General features: G+C 63.3%; 1 protein-coding gene across 1 annotated transcript in view; it reads left to right on the forward strand.

Moving 5' to 3' along the window:
- The window catches only part of HDAC4 (histone deacetylase 4), a 318469-nt gene that overhangs the window by 235870 nt on the left and 69070 nt on the right, over window positions 1-13529 (forward strand). Inside the window, exons 8-11 of the mRNA XM_027773229.1 lie at window positions 4525-4656; window positions 8306-8418; window positions 13163-13279; window positions 13353-13505. Coding sequence (XP_027629030.1) covers window positions 4525-4656; window positions 8306-8418; window positions 13163-13279; window positions 13353-13505 — 515 coding nt within the window. The remainder of the gene's footprint in view (window positions 1-4524; window positions 4657-8305; window positions 8419-13162; window positions 13280-13352; window positions 13506-13529) is intronic.

The following is a 13529-nucleotide window of genomic DNA, read 5'->3' on the forward strand; positions in this document are numbered from 1 at the left end:
GTGTCACCCCCTTCCTGCCCCCCCGCCGACCCACGCTGTCGTGTGTGACATATAGACACTTTCTGCATCCCCATCGACCCGCGCTGTCGTGTGTTACACATTCTGCGTCCCCATCGATCCGCGCTATCATGTGTTACACACGCTTTCTGCGTCCCTGCCGACCCGCGCTGTCGTGTGTGACATACAGACACTTTCTGCGTCCCCGCCGACCTGCGCTGTCGTGTGTTAGACTCCTGCTCCTCCTGCCATGGTCTATCGCAGTCAGGGCACAGTGACCGCCCTCACCATCCCCAGGCTGCCCTGCCCCCTGCTGGCAGCACCACAGTGCTCAGTGACACCGGGCCTGGGCATTTCTCCCTGTGCCGTGTCTTCTTCCCAAACTTGGCCGTTTTTCTTCCGTCCGCCTCTGCTCTCTGTGCTGGCCGTTAATCCAGGCCCCCATGTACAGGCCTGTCCACCCGTCAGGCACCCGGCGTCCATGTTCCTGCTATGCCAGGGCCCGCCCGCTGCCCACTGGCAGGGCGGTCCGCTTGCTCTCCACTCCTGTCTTTGCCAACGCTCCCTTGGCCTCCTGGGGAGGCCGTGCCTGTCCCACGTCCTCCCAGGGGCTCTCAGGGACCAAGCTGGGAGGGAGCGTGTGGAGGCTACACGTGGATCCTCTCTGCTGGCCACAGTTGGGGCCGCAGGGGCCCTTTCCCACAGGGTCTTCCGGCCTCACCTGGCCCTGGCCATGGCTGCTGCTCCTCTGTCCCCAGAGCTCCCACGCGAGCCCTCCGGCTCAGTGATGTGGGACACCGTCCTGCTGAGCCCATCAGTCCTGTCCTCACTGGCTGGGGGGGGCCTCGAGGCTTTGCTCAACCTGCCTCTCACCCACACCTGCACGTGCCCCTCTGTTACCCGACAGCACAGAGAGCCCCCAGCCCTGGTGTGGCCCCATGCTGCGAATGGCTCTCAGGGAGGGCAGCCGGCACGTGGGACGTCGGTGGGGAGGCTGGCCGGAGAGCTCCTGCTGCACTGAGACATGCTTGGCCTTGGCAGGAACATCACGGTCGAGCCCGGAGTGGTTCCAGCCACTTCTCATAGCTGATTGATTGCCTTTAGGGAGAGGCTCCGCCAGCGGCCCTGCTCCCAGGGGCAGAGGCTCCCTGTGGGTGGATTGCCCTCTGCTCTTCCTGGCCCGCAAGGCCTCCTGCCTACTGCTCCAGCTCCCGCGGCCCCGTTGAAGGTCCCAGATGCACTTCCTGTCATCCTCCGCATGCGTGTGGGTGAGGGGCGGCTCTGAGGGGCCCGGGTGCACCCGAGCCAGGAGCTGCTCCTCTAGCCTATGCTGTGCACGGTGGCCGCCTGGAGGCGCCTGCAGCCTGTGCCCAGCCGCCCTCGCCGAACCTGGAGACACCAGTTTCCTGCCAGCTTCAGTCGACAACTTGGGAGCATAGATCATGGTCTTCTCTGATGTCTCCCTCAGTCCAGCCCATGGGGCTCCCAGATGGGTGACCAACGAGCTGGCCTTCTCCAGAGAGCTGGGGAGGCTGGGTGTAGGGGGGCCAGACCTATCGTACGGGCACCCATCACACGGCCATCCACGGCCAGCCCACCCCACAGCCACCCCATGGCCAGCCCACCACACAGCCAGCCCACCCCATGGCCACTCCGTCACACGGCTACCCCATAACCAGCCCACCACACGGCCACCCCATGGCCAGCCCACCACACGGCCAGCCCACCACACGGCCAGCCCACCACACGGCCACCCTATGGCCACCCCATCACTCACCCCCCGGCCACCCCATGGCCAGCCCATCACATAGCTAGCCCATGGCAACCCATCATGTCCAGTCTCCCATGGCCACACCACAGCCAGCCCATCACGTGGCCACCCCATCACACGGCTGCCTCATGGCCACTCTGGCCAGCCCATCACGTGGCCACCCCATCACATGGCTGCCTCATGGCCACTCTGGCCAACCCATCACATGGCCACCGCACAGCTAGCCCATCACACGGCTGCCCCATGGCTAGCCCACGGCAGCCCATCACACAACTACCCTGTGGTCACCTCATGGCCAGTGCATTGCACGGCCACTCCACGGCCAGTGGAGTCTGAAACTGGACATCACAAAGACCCCCAGACTCAGACAGTGGGTGTCATCCCGCGTGCCACCGGAGCCCCAGCCCAGGCCACCCTCTATCCCAGGGCTCCTCGTCTGCCCTGGACACCCACCGAGTGCCACGTGGCCATGGGCTCCAGCTGTCCCCCTGCCCTCCTGGCCACAAGCCTGCTCAGTCTCCTCCCCAGCCCAGCACCCCTGGCTCTGGTGGACTTCCTAGGGAAGCTGGGCCTAAAGAGCCCCCCGGGAACAGGAGCTGAGAGGCCCCTGACCCTGTACTGTCCTGTCCCTCGGAAGGGCTGTTTGGTGTCATGGACCCTCCTAGAGGCTCTAGCTGTCCTGTAGGCAGGGCTGGCCCCGGGGACCCCCATCTGATAGATGCTCTGATGTCTCTGTCAGAAATCTGTGTGTGGACGCGGGGCCCGCCCTTTCCACCTTGCTCCCAGTCCTGCCTATCAAGCAGCGGGCCCTACTCGGGAGGAGGCAGGTGCCCCGGGAGAGGTGGTGTGGCCCCAGGTCTGCCCTGCAGGAGGCCCGGCACTCCAGGAACACCAGCTCCTCTGTGTTCACCCGGGACAGTGAGGCGGCACAGTCATTTCAGACAGCCAGGGCAGGGGCTGGGGTGGGGAGCCTGGTGAGGATAGTGAATGGAACTGGAGGAAGGTGCCCAGGGCCCAAGGCAGGTTGGGGGAGGCCTGTCCAGCGGTGTCTGCAAGGCCTATGGGAGTTGGGTCCTGGGATGGGGAGCGGGGGCTGGATCTGGCGCCCTCTGCAGGCTCGGTCAGTGCCTTGCCAGTGAAATGGCCTTGAGTCAGCCTCGCAGAGACCTGCAGCCTCGCAGAGACCTGCAGCAGCACGGCCAGTCATCACCACCCAGAGTGGCCCTGCCACACGCCGTCTGACAGCACAGACTTGACCCGCAGTGCAGGGCGTCCCTAGAGGGCCCCCACCAGCTCCCCGACGGACGCATGCAGCCCCGAATCTCAGAAGCATCACCAAGTGGCGGTGAGAAGCCTACAGAGAAGCAGAAGTGCAACTTGTGGCTCCACGCCGACCTCAGAATAAAAGGCCATCAAGCAGGGGGCCTCCCTCACCGCAGAGGAGGCTGGTGGCCAGGCCTTCGTCCGCCATCCCCTCATGTCGGCGAGTCGACACTTGCTTCCCACGTGGAGGCACGAGGCAGGGGTGCCACTCCCCGTGCTAGCGCCTCGAGGGTGGGCAGGCCCGGAGAGCCCAGCACCTCTTGCAGACACACTTCTGGTTTCTGTGAGGGGCTTCTTGGCGGTACCTGAAGGGTAGCTGCCCCACGGTGGCGGAGCCATGCCCGGCCCGGCTCTTACAACCCAGTCCCGGGACAAGTCTGTCTCTTTGCTTGTTGCTCTGGGAGCGCGACCTTCCTGTCCCTCTGATCCATAGAGACCAGGAGCGTGGGGCAGGGACTGCCGAGGAAAGCAGACAAGATCGCTCCAACCTGCAGTCCGCAAGTGGGGGAGGCTCGGGAGCCAGCTAGCAAACCGCAGGGCCCAGGCTAGCTTTCCGGGTCTTCTCGGGGGTCCTGCTGCTGTCCATGGCCCTGACGGCTGGGGACCCACCCTGCACCTGGAGATGGGGACTCTTGTGCCCCTAGACTCCTGCCCACTGGGTGCCCTGAGCTGCCCTGGGAATTCCCCGGCCCCAGGTGCACAGGAATGGGAACCACGCTGAGCTGCAGTGCCTAGGTGGTTCCACACCAGCACGCCGTCTGGAAAACAGGCTAGGCCGAAGCCTTCACACCGCAGTCGGGGAGGCCGAGGCAGGCAGAGCTCGAGCCCCTGAGGTTAGGAGGCTGAGGCAGCCCAGGACCCTGAGCCCTGAGGCAGGTGGAACCCCACACCTGGTGGTCGGGGAGGCTGAAGCAGGCCACTCACCTGCACCTGGGCCCCACATCGGCCTGCCAGATGGCACTCCACAGAGGCTGCCAGGATCTTGGTTGGGCGTGTGCTTCTGGGGGGTCAGCCCCAGGCAGTCTGTGGGCGAACATGTACGACCTAGAAGTCCTAGCAGTGTCTGTGGGCCAGAGCCCTGACCCCAGCCCCAGTGCAGGGTCCCTCGGACCATCGAGTGGCACAGCCACACCTGCGTGGGCACATCACCGTGAATGGGGCGGGCCACGTCCATGCTCCTGCCCGCTGGCAGAATGCAAGAGGACATTGGTGACCCCAAAGCAGGTCTGCAGTGGCCTGGCCAGAGTGTGGGCTGCATTCATTTTTGATTTTGGACTGGAACCTGCGCCCACAGGCCTCGTGAGCGCCCCCTCGCACTCCCTGAAGCAGCGGGTGCTCAGTGAATGCCCACCTGCCATGCAGGGCCTCGAATGGCCGGCTGACCCCGCGCCCCCACCTCTCTGCCGCTGTGATGGCATCTTTTTTGTGTGCAGCGTCCGAGCCCAACCTGAAGTTACGGTCCAGGCTAAAGCAGAAAGTGGCTGAGCGGCGGAGCAGCCCCCTGCTACGCAGGAAGGACGGGCCAGTGGTCACTGCTCTGAAGAAGCGCCCCCTGGATGTCACAGGTAGGTCAGGTGTGCAGGTAAGCCGCACCGTGCCCCGGCCTGCCGCAGTGCCTCCTCTGCAGCCTCTGCCTGACAGCCGCAGTGCGATCTCACGCCTGAAGCCCTGGAAGTGCCTGGGCCGACAAGACAGCACTGGTGGCTTTGGAGCCTCCCAGCAAGACCTGCCATCAGCGTGCGCGTCTCAGAGTTGGTTTCACTCGGGCGCAGGTCAGGCAGCATGGGCAGCTGGTCCTTAGGGGACATGTTTGCATGAAGTGTCCAGAGGACGTTCTCTGCAGGTGGGCTATCACCCTCGCCCAGGTGATGTGCCCTGGGCCCCTGCTGTGCCCTCCCCACCCAGTGAACAGCGTCCAGAGTTCTGAGCAGAATGTGGCCCCAGAGCACCCACCCCAGCAGAGGAGCCAGGCGCAGAGCCCGCCCAGTGAGCAGCGTCCAGAGTTCTGGGCAGAACGTGGCCCCAGAGCACCCACCTAACCTCTTAGTGCTCATGCCGCTGCTGCCAGCCCCACCTCGTGGCGGGAAACAGGAGGACGCGGGCCCTGCCGCGGTGCCCAAGGGCTCACCTCCCCCCAGCTGTGCACCCAGTACACCTCCATGGCACAGAGGGCAGGGGTGAGGCGGGGCACCCTGCGTGAAGGCTGGCTGTGAAGACTTGGCTCCTGGAGGCCCGCCTGAGTGGCACATCCCTGTTTGTCCCAGGAAAGGCCTAAGGGGACTCCTGGCCACTGTTCTCTGTGATTGCGGCCCAAGCCTTCGGCCATGAGGAGGGAGCCAGCCCTTCACTGTGTGGACCTGTGCTTGCCCCTCTGCCCTGCCCTGCGCAGACCTTGCGGGCTCGTCAGCCCCAGTAGAGCCCCCGTCTGAGGGCTGGCTCCAGAGACTGCACATTCACACCAGGGGACTCTAGCTTTGTCATTGCCTCCTTTGTAAGTGTAGGCTTCACTCCTTGGTCATTCTAGTATGGAAAGGGCTCATCTAGAGAGATCAGGTGTCACTCTGAAGTCCCGCAGACCTGCCCACCTGGGAAGGTGCAAGTCGAGTTAGGGTCCCATGAATTAAAAGCCACATGAACACAAATGCGGCCTTGTCTCCTTAAGCCACACCACCACGGGCACTCTGGCCAGCACTCCGGCATGTCTCCTGACACGCAGTTGGTGAGGTGGGCTCTCCTGCGGGCCACTGGCACCGAGAGTTACTCCTCGCACTCGTGTTGGCCGGTGTCTGCTGGCTGCCATTCGTGGAGCGGGACGGGTGGGCATGGGAGCAGCAACGCAGGCCCCAGCCTACAAGGAGCTTAAGCTCCAGCCTGAGGATCCTGACGCGGGACCAGCACGGGCTCCGCATGAGGGCCCTGGTCAGTGCAGAGTGTGCTCCAGGCTAGGGAGGCTCAGCAGAAGCCAGGCCCAGCCAGGCAGAGGCTGGGGGCGGCTTGGGGGCATGCGAGGTGGGGACGAAGGGGCGGGCAGCCCCACATGAGCTGGTCGGCACAGGCACCCAGCAGTGTGGCCCTGGAGAATGCTCGGGTAAGGCTGCATCTCTAGGAGGCAGGAAGGCAGGGCTCCGGGAGGGGTGGCCCCAGGCAGAGTGATGGGCCCTCCCTGTGGAGTGCTGGGAGGCCGTGGAGGCCCTGGAACCCAACTGGGCCATATCTATCGTGTGTGCAGAGGGTACGAGGCCCACGTGAGGCGGCCCCAAGGGCGTGGCCAGCTTGCGCTCTGCTTCCCCATCAGTCCGGGCCTGCACGTGCCGTCCAGGGCAGCCACTGCCGCGTCGTCTCCTTCCCGGCTTCCTCTGCGCACTTGTCACGGGCCTCCACCCCGCCCTACTGGCCGCCTCCGTCCTCTGCACTGGGTCCCTGTCTGCCTAATCTGGTGCTCTGAAGTCACGATGGCCACGCGTTCGTATTTCTCTCCTTAGACAAGAGTTCTGGAAATGGAATTCAGATAACATCAACTCCACTGAGCAGAAGGTGTTGAAAGTCAGACACGTGTTTTTTGTTGCCCATAAAGTTGCCGTGACTTCCCGTGCACATACGTGACGCGTGTGTCTGCTGACACTCCTGGGAGGCCCATGTGCAGAGGGAGTGAACTGGTTTGTGGTAACAGATGGGCCTGGGGGCTACGAGCAGGTGCCCGGCATGGCAGCAGGGCTTAGAGGGTCGGCAGAAAGCAGATCCCGTTGTGGAAGCAGGCGGATGCCTGGCCGGTGGCGCCCTCAGCAGGCGGGTTAGCTAGGCCCAGGTGGACACAGGCTCTCCAGGCTGAGAAGCCTGGCCATGGCAGAAGGGACAGAGAGGCGGGTCAGGGCAGGCAGAGGCAGTGCCGAGTTTGGCATCTGAGGGGACAGCCAGCCGACTCCAGGCTCCTCTGGCCCAGGGCACAGGCCGGCGCCCGAGAGAGCACAGGGTCTGCTGGCGAGTGCGAGGCAGCTCTGCTCGCATGCCGGCCCAGGCGCAGAGGAAGCCAGCATTCACTCAGTGGTTCCTGAAGCCGTGTGATGGAGCGGGCGACGTCACTGCACTTCCTCATGGGGGTGGAGGGCAGGGTGAGAGCAAAGCTCCAGGGACCGAGTCTGCAGGCGAGGCGCCATGGTGTGGTTGCCCCTGGCCCCAGACCCGTCACCCTCCACTCCCACCATTACTAGAGACTGGCTGGGAGCACCGCCATGCTCCTGGGCTCTGCAGGGACTGGTAGCCGTGCACGAGGCTTTCCTGGACCCTTCCCCTCCCAGCTCAGCACACCAACCCTGGCAGGCTGCCCAGGGAGCGGGACCTGGATTCCCCGGCAGGGTCCTCCTCCCCATTCCTCCCCGCGGGCTGTGCGAGCCCAGCTGTGGGCCGAAGTCCTGAGCGTGGCGAGTTGCTGCTGCACGGTAGACACGAGTTTTCAATGCGGAGGGCGTGTGGGTCTCAGAAAGTCATGAGGTGTTGCCATTGTCCAAGCGCAATTACACTGGCCATAGAGAAAGCGAGACACACCCCTGTGTTCATGCCAAGAGCGGCGGGGCGCCCACCGTGTGTGGCTGAGGGTCACAGGGTCACAGCAGGGCCGCTCAGACTTGCCCCTTCTTACTGGGGCCCGGGACAAACAGCCCCTTCCTAAGTCTCGATCCAGTCCCCACAGAGCCCGGGTCATAACCAGGGTCAAGCTGTTTACGTGTTTGGAGGCGTTGTGAGAACATGGCGTGTCTCAGATGACACTGGCAAGCCCTGAAGCCCCAGCCCCGGTGTCCCCACGCACGGTGCCCACCGCAGAGCGCCTGTTCTGAACGCTCTCGCTGTACACAGTACGCGTGAGCTCTCCTGGTTAGCCTCTGGGAGCTTCTGTTTCCTGGGCTTTTGTTGTTAGAGCTTTAACAAGTGTGTAGGGCTTATCTTCAGAAGTTTAAAGCCGTCCTGAACTTGAAAAGTGGGTAAGGTACACACCGCATGCATCCCTAGGGCCAGGTCATGGCCCCACGGTCATGCTCTCTCAAGACTCACGAGGATCTTGCAGTGTGGACTGTACCTGGCTGGGAGCAGGCCAGGTCCCTGCTGTCGGGACTCTGCCTGTTCCCGCTCAGGGCAGACCCAGGGCCGACACCTGCAGGCCGCAGTCAGGCGGCGTGTCAGGCCCTCCCAGGAGCGCTCACACGGCCTCTCCCTCCACAGACTCCGCCTGCAGCAGCGCCCCGGGATCCGGGCCCAGCTCACCCAACAACAGCTCCGGGAACGTCAGCACTGAGAACGGGATCGCGCCGGCCGTGCCCAGCCTCACAGCCGAGGTCAGTGCCATCCCTCGCCGTGTCCACATGGGCGCCCGCCTGCCTCAGCACTGGCCTTTGCGGTCTGGGGTGAGGGAGTCATCTGACAAAGACCCTAGTGGGGCCTCCTCCCCTACCCCTGCATGCCACAGACCCCCAGAGGTGTGGACACAGCACCCGGTCGGAGCAGCCCGAACCGGCTCTCCCCAGGCCCCCAGAGCCTGCTTCCCTGGGTGGTAGCAGCATTTAAGTTCTGCCATATGTGGAGATGCCCCAGGGAAGTGCGGCCCACAGCGTGCACCAGGGCAGCTGGCACCACTTGGGCACCCAAAGCCGGGTTCCCGATCACAGGGCTCCCAGGTCGCAGGGCTCCTGGCCACAGGGCTCCTGGCCACCGGTCTCTCAATCACAGAGTTGCTGGCCAGGGGATTTTCAGGCCACGGGGCTTCCGGGCCACCGGGAGTCCCGGGCCACAGGGCTCCTTGCCACCGGGCTCCTGGCCACAGGGCTCCTGGCCACTGGGCTCTCGATCACAAGGTTGCTGGCCAGGGGACTTCCAGGCCACGGGGCTCCCAGGCCACCAGGAGTCCCGGGCCACAGGGCTCCCGGCCACCAGGCTCTCGATCACAGGGTTGCTGGCCAGGGGCTTCCGGACCACGGGGCTCGCAGGCCACAGGAGCCCCGGGCCACAGGGCTCCTGTCACTGGACTCCCGGCCACAGGGCTCCTGACCGCAGGACTCCCATGCTGCATGGCTCCTGGCCATGGGGCTTCTGGCTGCAGGGCTCCCGGGCCACAGGGCTCACATCCCCTCTCTCTTGCCTCCATCAGAGCCTACAGCCAGGGAGGAGCATTGGCAGAGGAATGGGGCCTCAGCAGATTCTAGAATCTAATTGCTGGGGTGACGTCAGACACAGGAGCTGAGCGGAGAGGAAGTGGGGTTCTGCTATGTGGCTACTCCAGGCCGGAGTCAGACCCAGTGCCCTCCCAGCTGGGGCCCAGGGCCTTGGCTCCACACGCTCATCCTACTCTTTCACTTTTGCTTTCCTTTTCTCCATGAGTGTCTGGCAGGACCAGAAACGAGAGCCAGGGCGGGAGGCGAGGCTGGTGCCAGCCCAGACCTGGAAGAGGCCAGAGCAGAGCCACACCTGCCAAGTGCTGCAGCCTAGCCAGGGCTGCGTGGGAGCTCAGGCAGTGAGATTCGGGGTCAGCATGTACACCGAGCACAGGGTCCCTCCTGGCCTCCTCCTAGCTCACCGAAGGCTGTGGTTTATTAAACGCTGTCCTCTTCTTTTCTCCTGGAGTAATTGGAAATGACTCCTGCCTTCCGAACTGCCAGGTCTGAGCGGGGCACAGCAGAGCCAGCGCCTCATGCTCTCCGTCCAGATCTCCAGGCCCCGTGTCTAACGCGCTCGGCTGCCCTGCTCACCCAGCCCACCTTGTCCTTTCCCTTTCTGCTGTTTCTTCTGTCATCTGTCTTCAGCCCGCCGGTTTGAATACTGCCCGACTGTTAAAGTTTCAGCGGCCTTCCCTGTAAGGCTGAGGCCATGGCTGAGCCGACCTGTAATTAGCCGTAGAAGTGCTGGGAAATGCCCCTGCCGGTGCCGTGAACATGCGCGGCGCCTTGTCGGGCGTGGTCAGACTTCTTTTGTCGCCCGGGCAGTTACGGACATACTGGTTGATACAACCTCGCCTCCCTCGGGCGGCTCGGCATGGTTCCAGGCTAAGTTGTACATTAATTTGCAAATGGTGCGATGTGAGAGTTTGGCTGCTCTGAATTCATAGGACATATAGGAGGGGCCACCAGAAAGGCAAGTGCACTGTCCACGTTCCGACGCCCGTCCTAGCAGGCCAGGCCGCACATGGCTGTCCTCTATGGTCACATACAGCCAATGCGAGACAGCGGGCTGAGAAGTGCACACCTCATGACCAGGGCCAGCCCGCCCTTACCGCAGGCAGAGGAGCAGGCCTTCCTGGCACCGGGCGTCTCCTGTGGGGGAGGGCATGGAGGGGGCAGGGGCGTCTGGCCTGGCTCTGCTCCTCCTCTGTGTTGGCCCAGGGATGGAGGAATCATCTATAAGATGCACCCCTGTGCACGCTCACACACACACGCGTGCACACACACATTCCAGAAGGTTTGTCTGTACAGCGGAGTGAGGACACGCCCCGCAGGACCTGGTCCCCCACAGTGCTTATCCTCCAGTGCATCATCCTGTCAGGAACCCGGACCCACGTGTGTCCACAGCACTTTTTACTCAGCGCCTTGTATTTTTAGACCCCGGGCCAGGGAAGTCAGCACCCACCTCTGTACACAGAGGAAGCCGGCTCTGAGCTGCAGGGGTGTCCCCAGTGCCCTAAGAGTAGCACCACCATGACTGATGGAGCCCCTGATCCAGAACCCCATGTGTCATTGGGCGCAGGGGGTACCCTCAGGGTTTTTTTTTTTTCTTTTTTTGAGAGGTTTTTGCTATAGGGCGTGTGCTCTCGCCGGACAGAGAGAGAGACAGAAAGTGAGAAATCACCCCCCAGGGGGGATGGTCACGCCGCAATTCCTTCTCCTCCATTCTCCTTCAGGATCTTGGGCACGCACGCACACGCATCTGGCGTGAGTTTAAGCCACTGGGACTTGAACCACAATTGACTGTGTGGGAATCCAGCGACATAGCCATGACGCTAACTACTGGTCCCCCCTTCGGCTTTCTGCAGAGCCCCAGACGAGCAGGTCCCTGTCCTTCCCCAGCACACCCCTGCAGTCTCTGGCAGCAATGGCAGCAGACCCCACGAGTGCCATTACTTCTCACGTGGGCGGGTCAGCAACACCAAGTAGCCTTGAGGCTGCTCTTTTCTACAGGCTGCTCTTTTCTCAAAGCCGTGTGAGGGCCGCCCACAGTGCAGCAGCTGAGTGCCGTTCATGGGAGCCAGGTCAGATCCCAGCCCTGGCAGCTTCAAACCACGCCCGACGTGGACCTGTGTGTGTGACCAAATCCTGCCGCATGACCACGCAGCAGCTGGCATCTCCGCGCCCGGCCCTCTGGGAGCACACAGTTCTCTCTGAGAATACACCGCGTCTGCAGCTGTCTGTTTCCTCGGTACACGTGCCGTGACAGCACTGTGCTGTCCCGGTAGCCTGAGTACAGTGTACTCAGATTTTGTCACTTTTGACAAAAAGCGTTTGTCCAGGAAAAGTGCTGTTTGCAGTCGGTTCTTCACCTCCAGTGTATGGTTTAGCATGTGAGCAGTCCCAAAGGTGGCGAAGCCTCTCCTCTGCCTGAGGCACAGGCAGGTCTCCTTGGGGAGGAAGCCTTTGCCCTCGGGCTCACACTATGGCGTGAGGCTGGGACTCTAGGCGAGTGATCCCAGATGGCACCGAGCACAGCGTCCTGTGTGAGAACGTCGGCTGGGGCACCTCGGAGGTCCAGGGCCGTCCGCTGTAGGCCCACAGGCAGCATGTGGCGCCCTCCAGCAGGAGCAGCTGACACGCCGGCCTGCAGACAGCCCGCCCGTTCACAGCTCCTGGCGGTTTTTCCATGGGAATGAAGTTCTCGGGCACTCAGTGTCTCCCATCCGTAATCCGCCGTGTGGAGAGCTGGAAGCAGACGGGTCGCACGTTTGTTATCCCTGTTACGCTCTGGTCCACACGTCCGGGCTTGCCCACAACCTGTGGTGGCACAGACGGTGCTGAAGGAAGCGCGGTCCGTGTCAGCGGAGCCCGTGCGTGCCACTGCGAGACGTCACGTAGCACAGCACTCCGGGCTCAGGGACAGTGCGCCTGCTTCCTCGGGCTGGCTTCACCGCAAGCACAAGGCCGGAGCTGGCATCCCTGACTCTGCAGTGAGCAAGGCCCCGTCGCCAGGGTTGCTCCTGGCTTCCCGAGTGGCCTGGCCTGCACAACTTACCCTGGGGTGCTGCCATGCACAGAATGGTGCTGTTTTGGGGTACGTCTGGGCCATTTCCTTGGGTTTATTTCTTCAGATTACCTCTCAAAGGTTGGGCCGACCCTAAGGTTTCACCACAGGTTGTCAAACGGTCCTGCAGAGGGGCCGGCTGGCAGTGCCTGTCTCTCTGGGCCACGGAGTCCCTGACGCTCTCCGTAACACTTTGCCCATTGGGTGCATTTCTGTTAGGTCGTCAGCAAAGCACAGTGTGGTTTCCCAGCGACGCAGTAGACATGCTGCACTTACGGAGTTTGGGTATTTGAAGCTCCTCTTGGTTTCGTCCTTGTCTTTACCACGTACCCTCCTCACTGTTCCGATTCGCGGGCTCTTTGCGCAGCTCAGCGTCTCCCCGCTGACCACATGGCCGTTCCCAGTGGTGGTGTCTGCGTCTCCTGCCTCTCCTGTGGGGGGTTTGTAAACCACTAATCTCTTCTTGGCTTCTGTCCTTCATGGAACGCTTGGAAGACGTTCCAGACTCCAAAGCCTTGTTTTCGAGTGTACCCGCCTACGTCTCCCTCTGCTGACCTGTGGTGGATTAGCAGGTTGAGCAGCAGTAGACAGGGTGACGTCGCAATGGCGGAGGGCTGCATGTGCAGGTGTCACTCGGAACCACCACGCTGCGGCTTTGCACTCCGGCCTGCTCTGTGGACGGAGGCTGCCTGGCGCCGCTGGGCCAGCAGGGTCAGTACCGCGGTGGCTCCGCTGGGCTGGCGGGGTCGGTGCCACCGCGGCTCTGACAGTAGCACGCCTGCCGGAGGCGCGTTTCTCCGGCGTGTGCCTCTCGCCCACTGCCACAACGTGTGTGACGTTCACCCTGTGTTCTGTCCCCAGCCCAGTTTGGCGCACAGACTCGTGACGCGAGACGCCTCGGTGGCCCCACTTCCTCTCTACACTTCTCCGTCCCTGCCCAACATCACACTGGGACTTCCCGCCACCGGCCCGTCCGCAGTAAGTCGGGCTCCGTGGGCTGGGAGGGCGGTGCCCGGGTCCCTTGGCCGAGCACCCCTGCTACGTGTTGCAGGGTACGGCAGCCCAGCAGGACGCGGAGCGGCTCGCCCTCCCAGCCCTCCAGCAGAGGCTCTCCCTCTTCCCCGGCACCCACCTCGCGCCCTACCTGAGCTCTTCGCCCCTGGAGCGGGACGGCGGGCCGGCCCACAGCCCTCTCCTGCAGCACATGGGCCTCCTGGAGCAGCCACCG

This window comes from Tupaia chinensis, unplaced genomic scaffold (genome assembly GCF_000334495.1).
Source record: "Tupaia chinensis unplaced genomic scaffold, TupChi_1.0 Scaffold000332_1, whole genome shotgun sequence".
Classification (NCBI taxonomy): domain Eukaryota; kingdom Metazoa; phylum Chordata; class Mammalia; order Scandentia; family Tupaiidae; genus Tupaia; species Tupaia belangeri.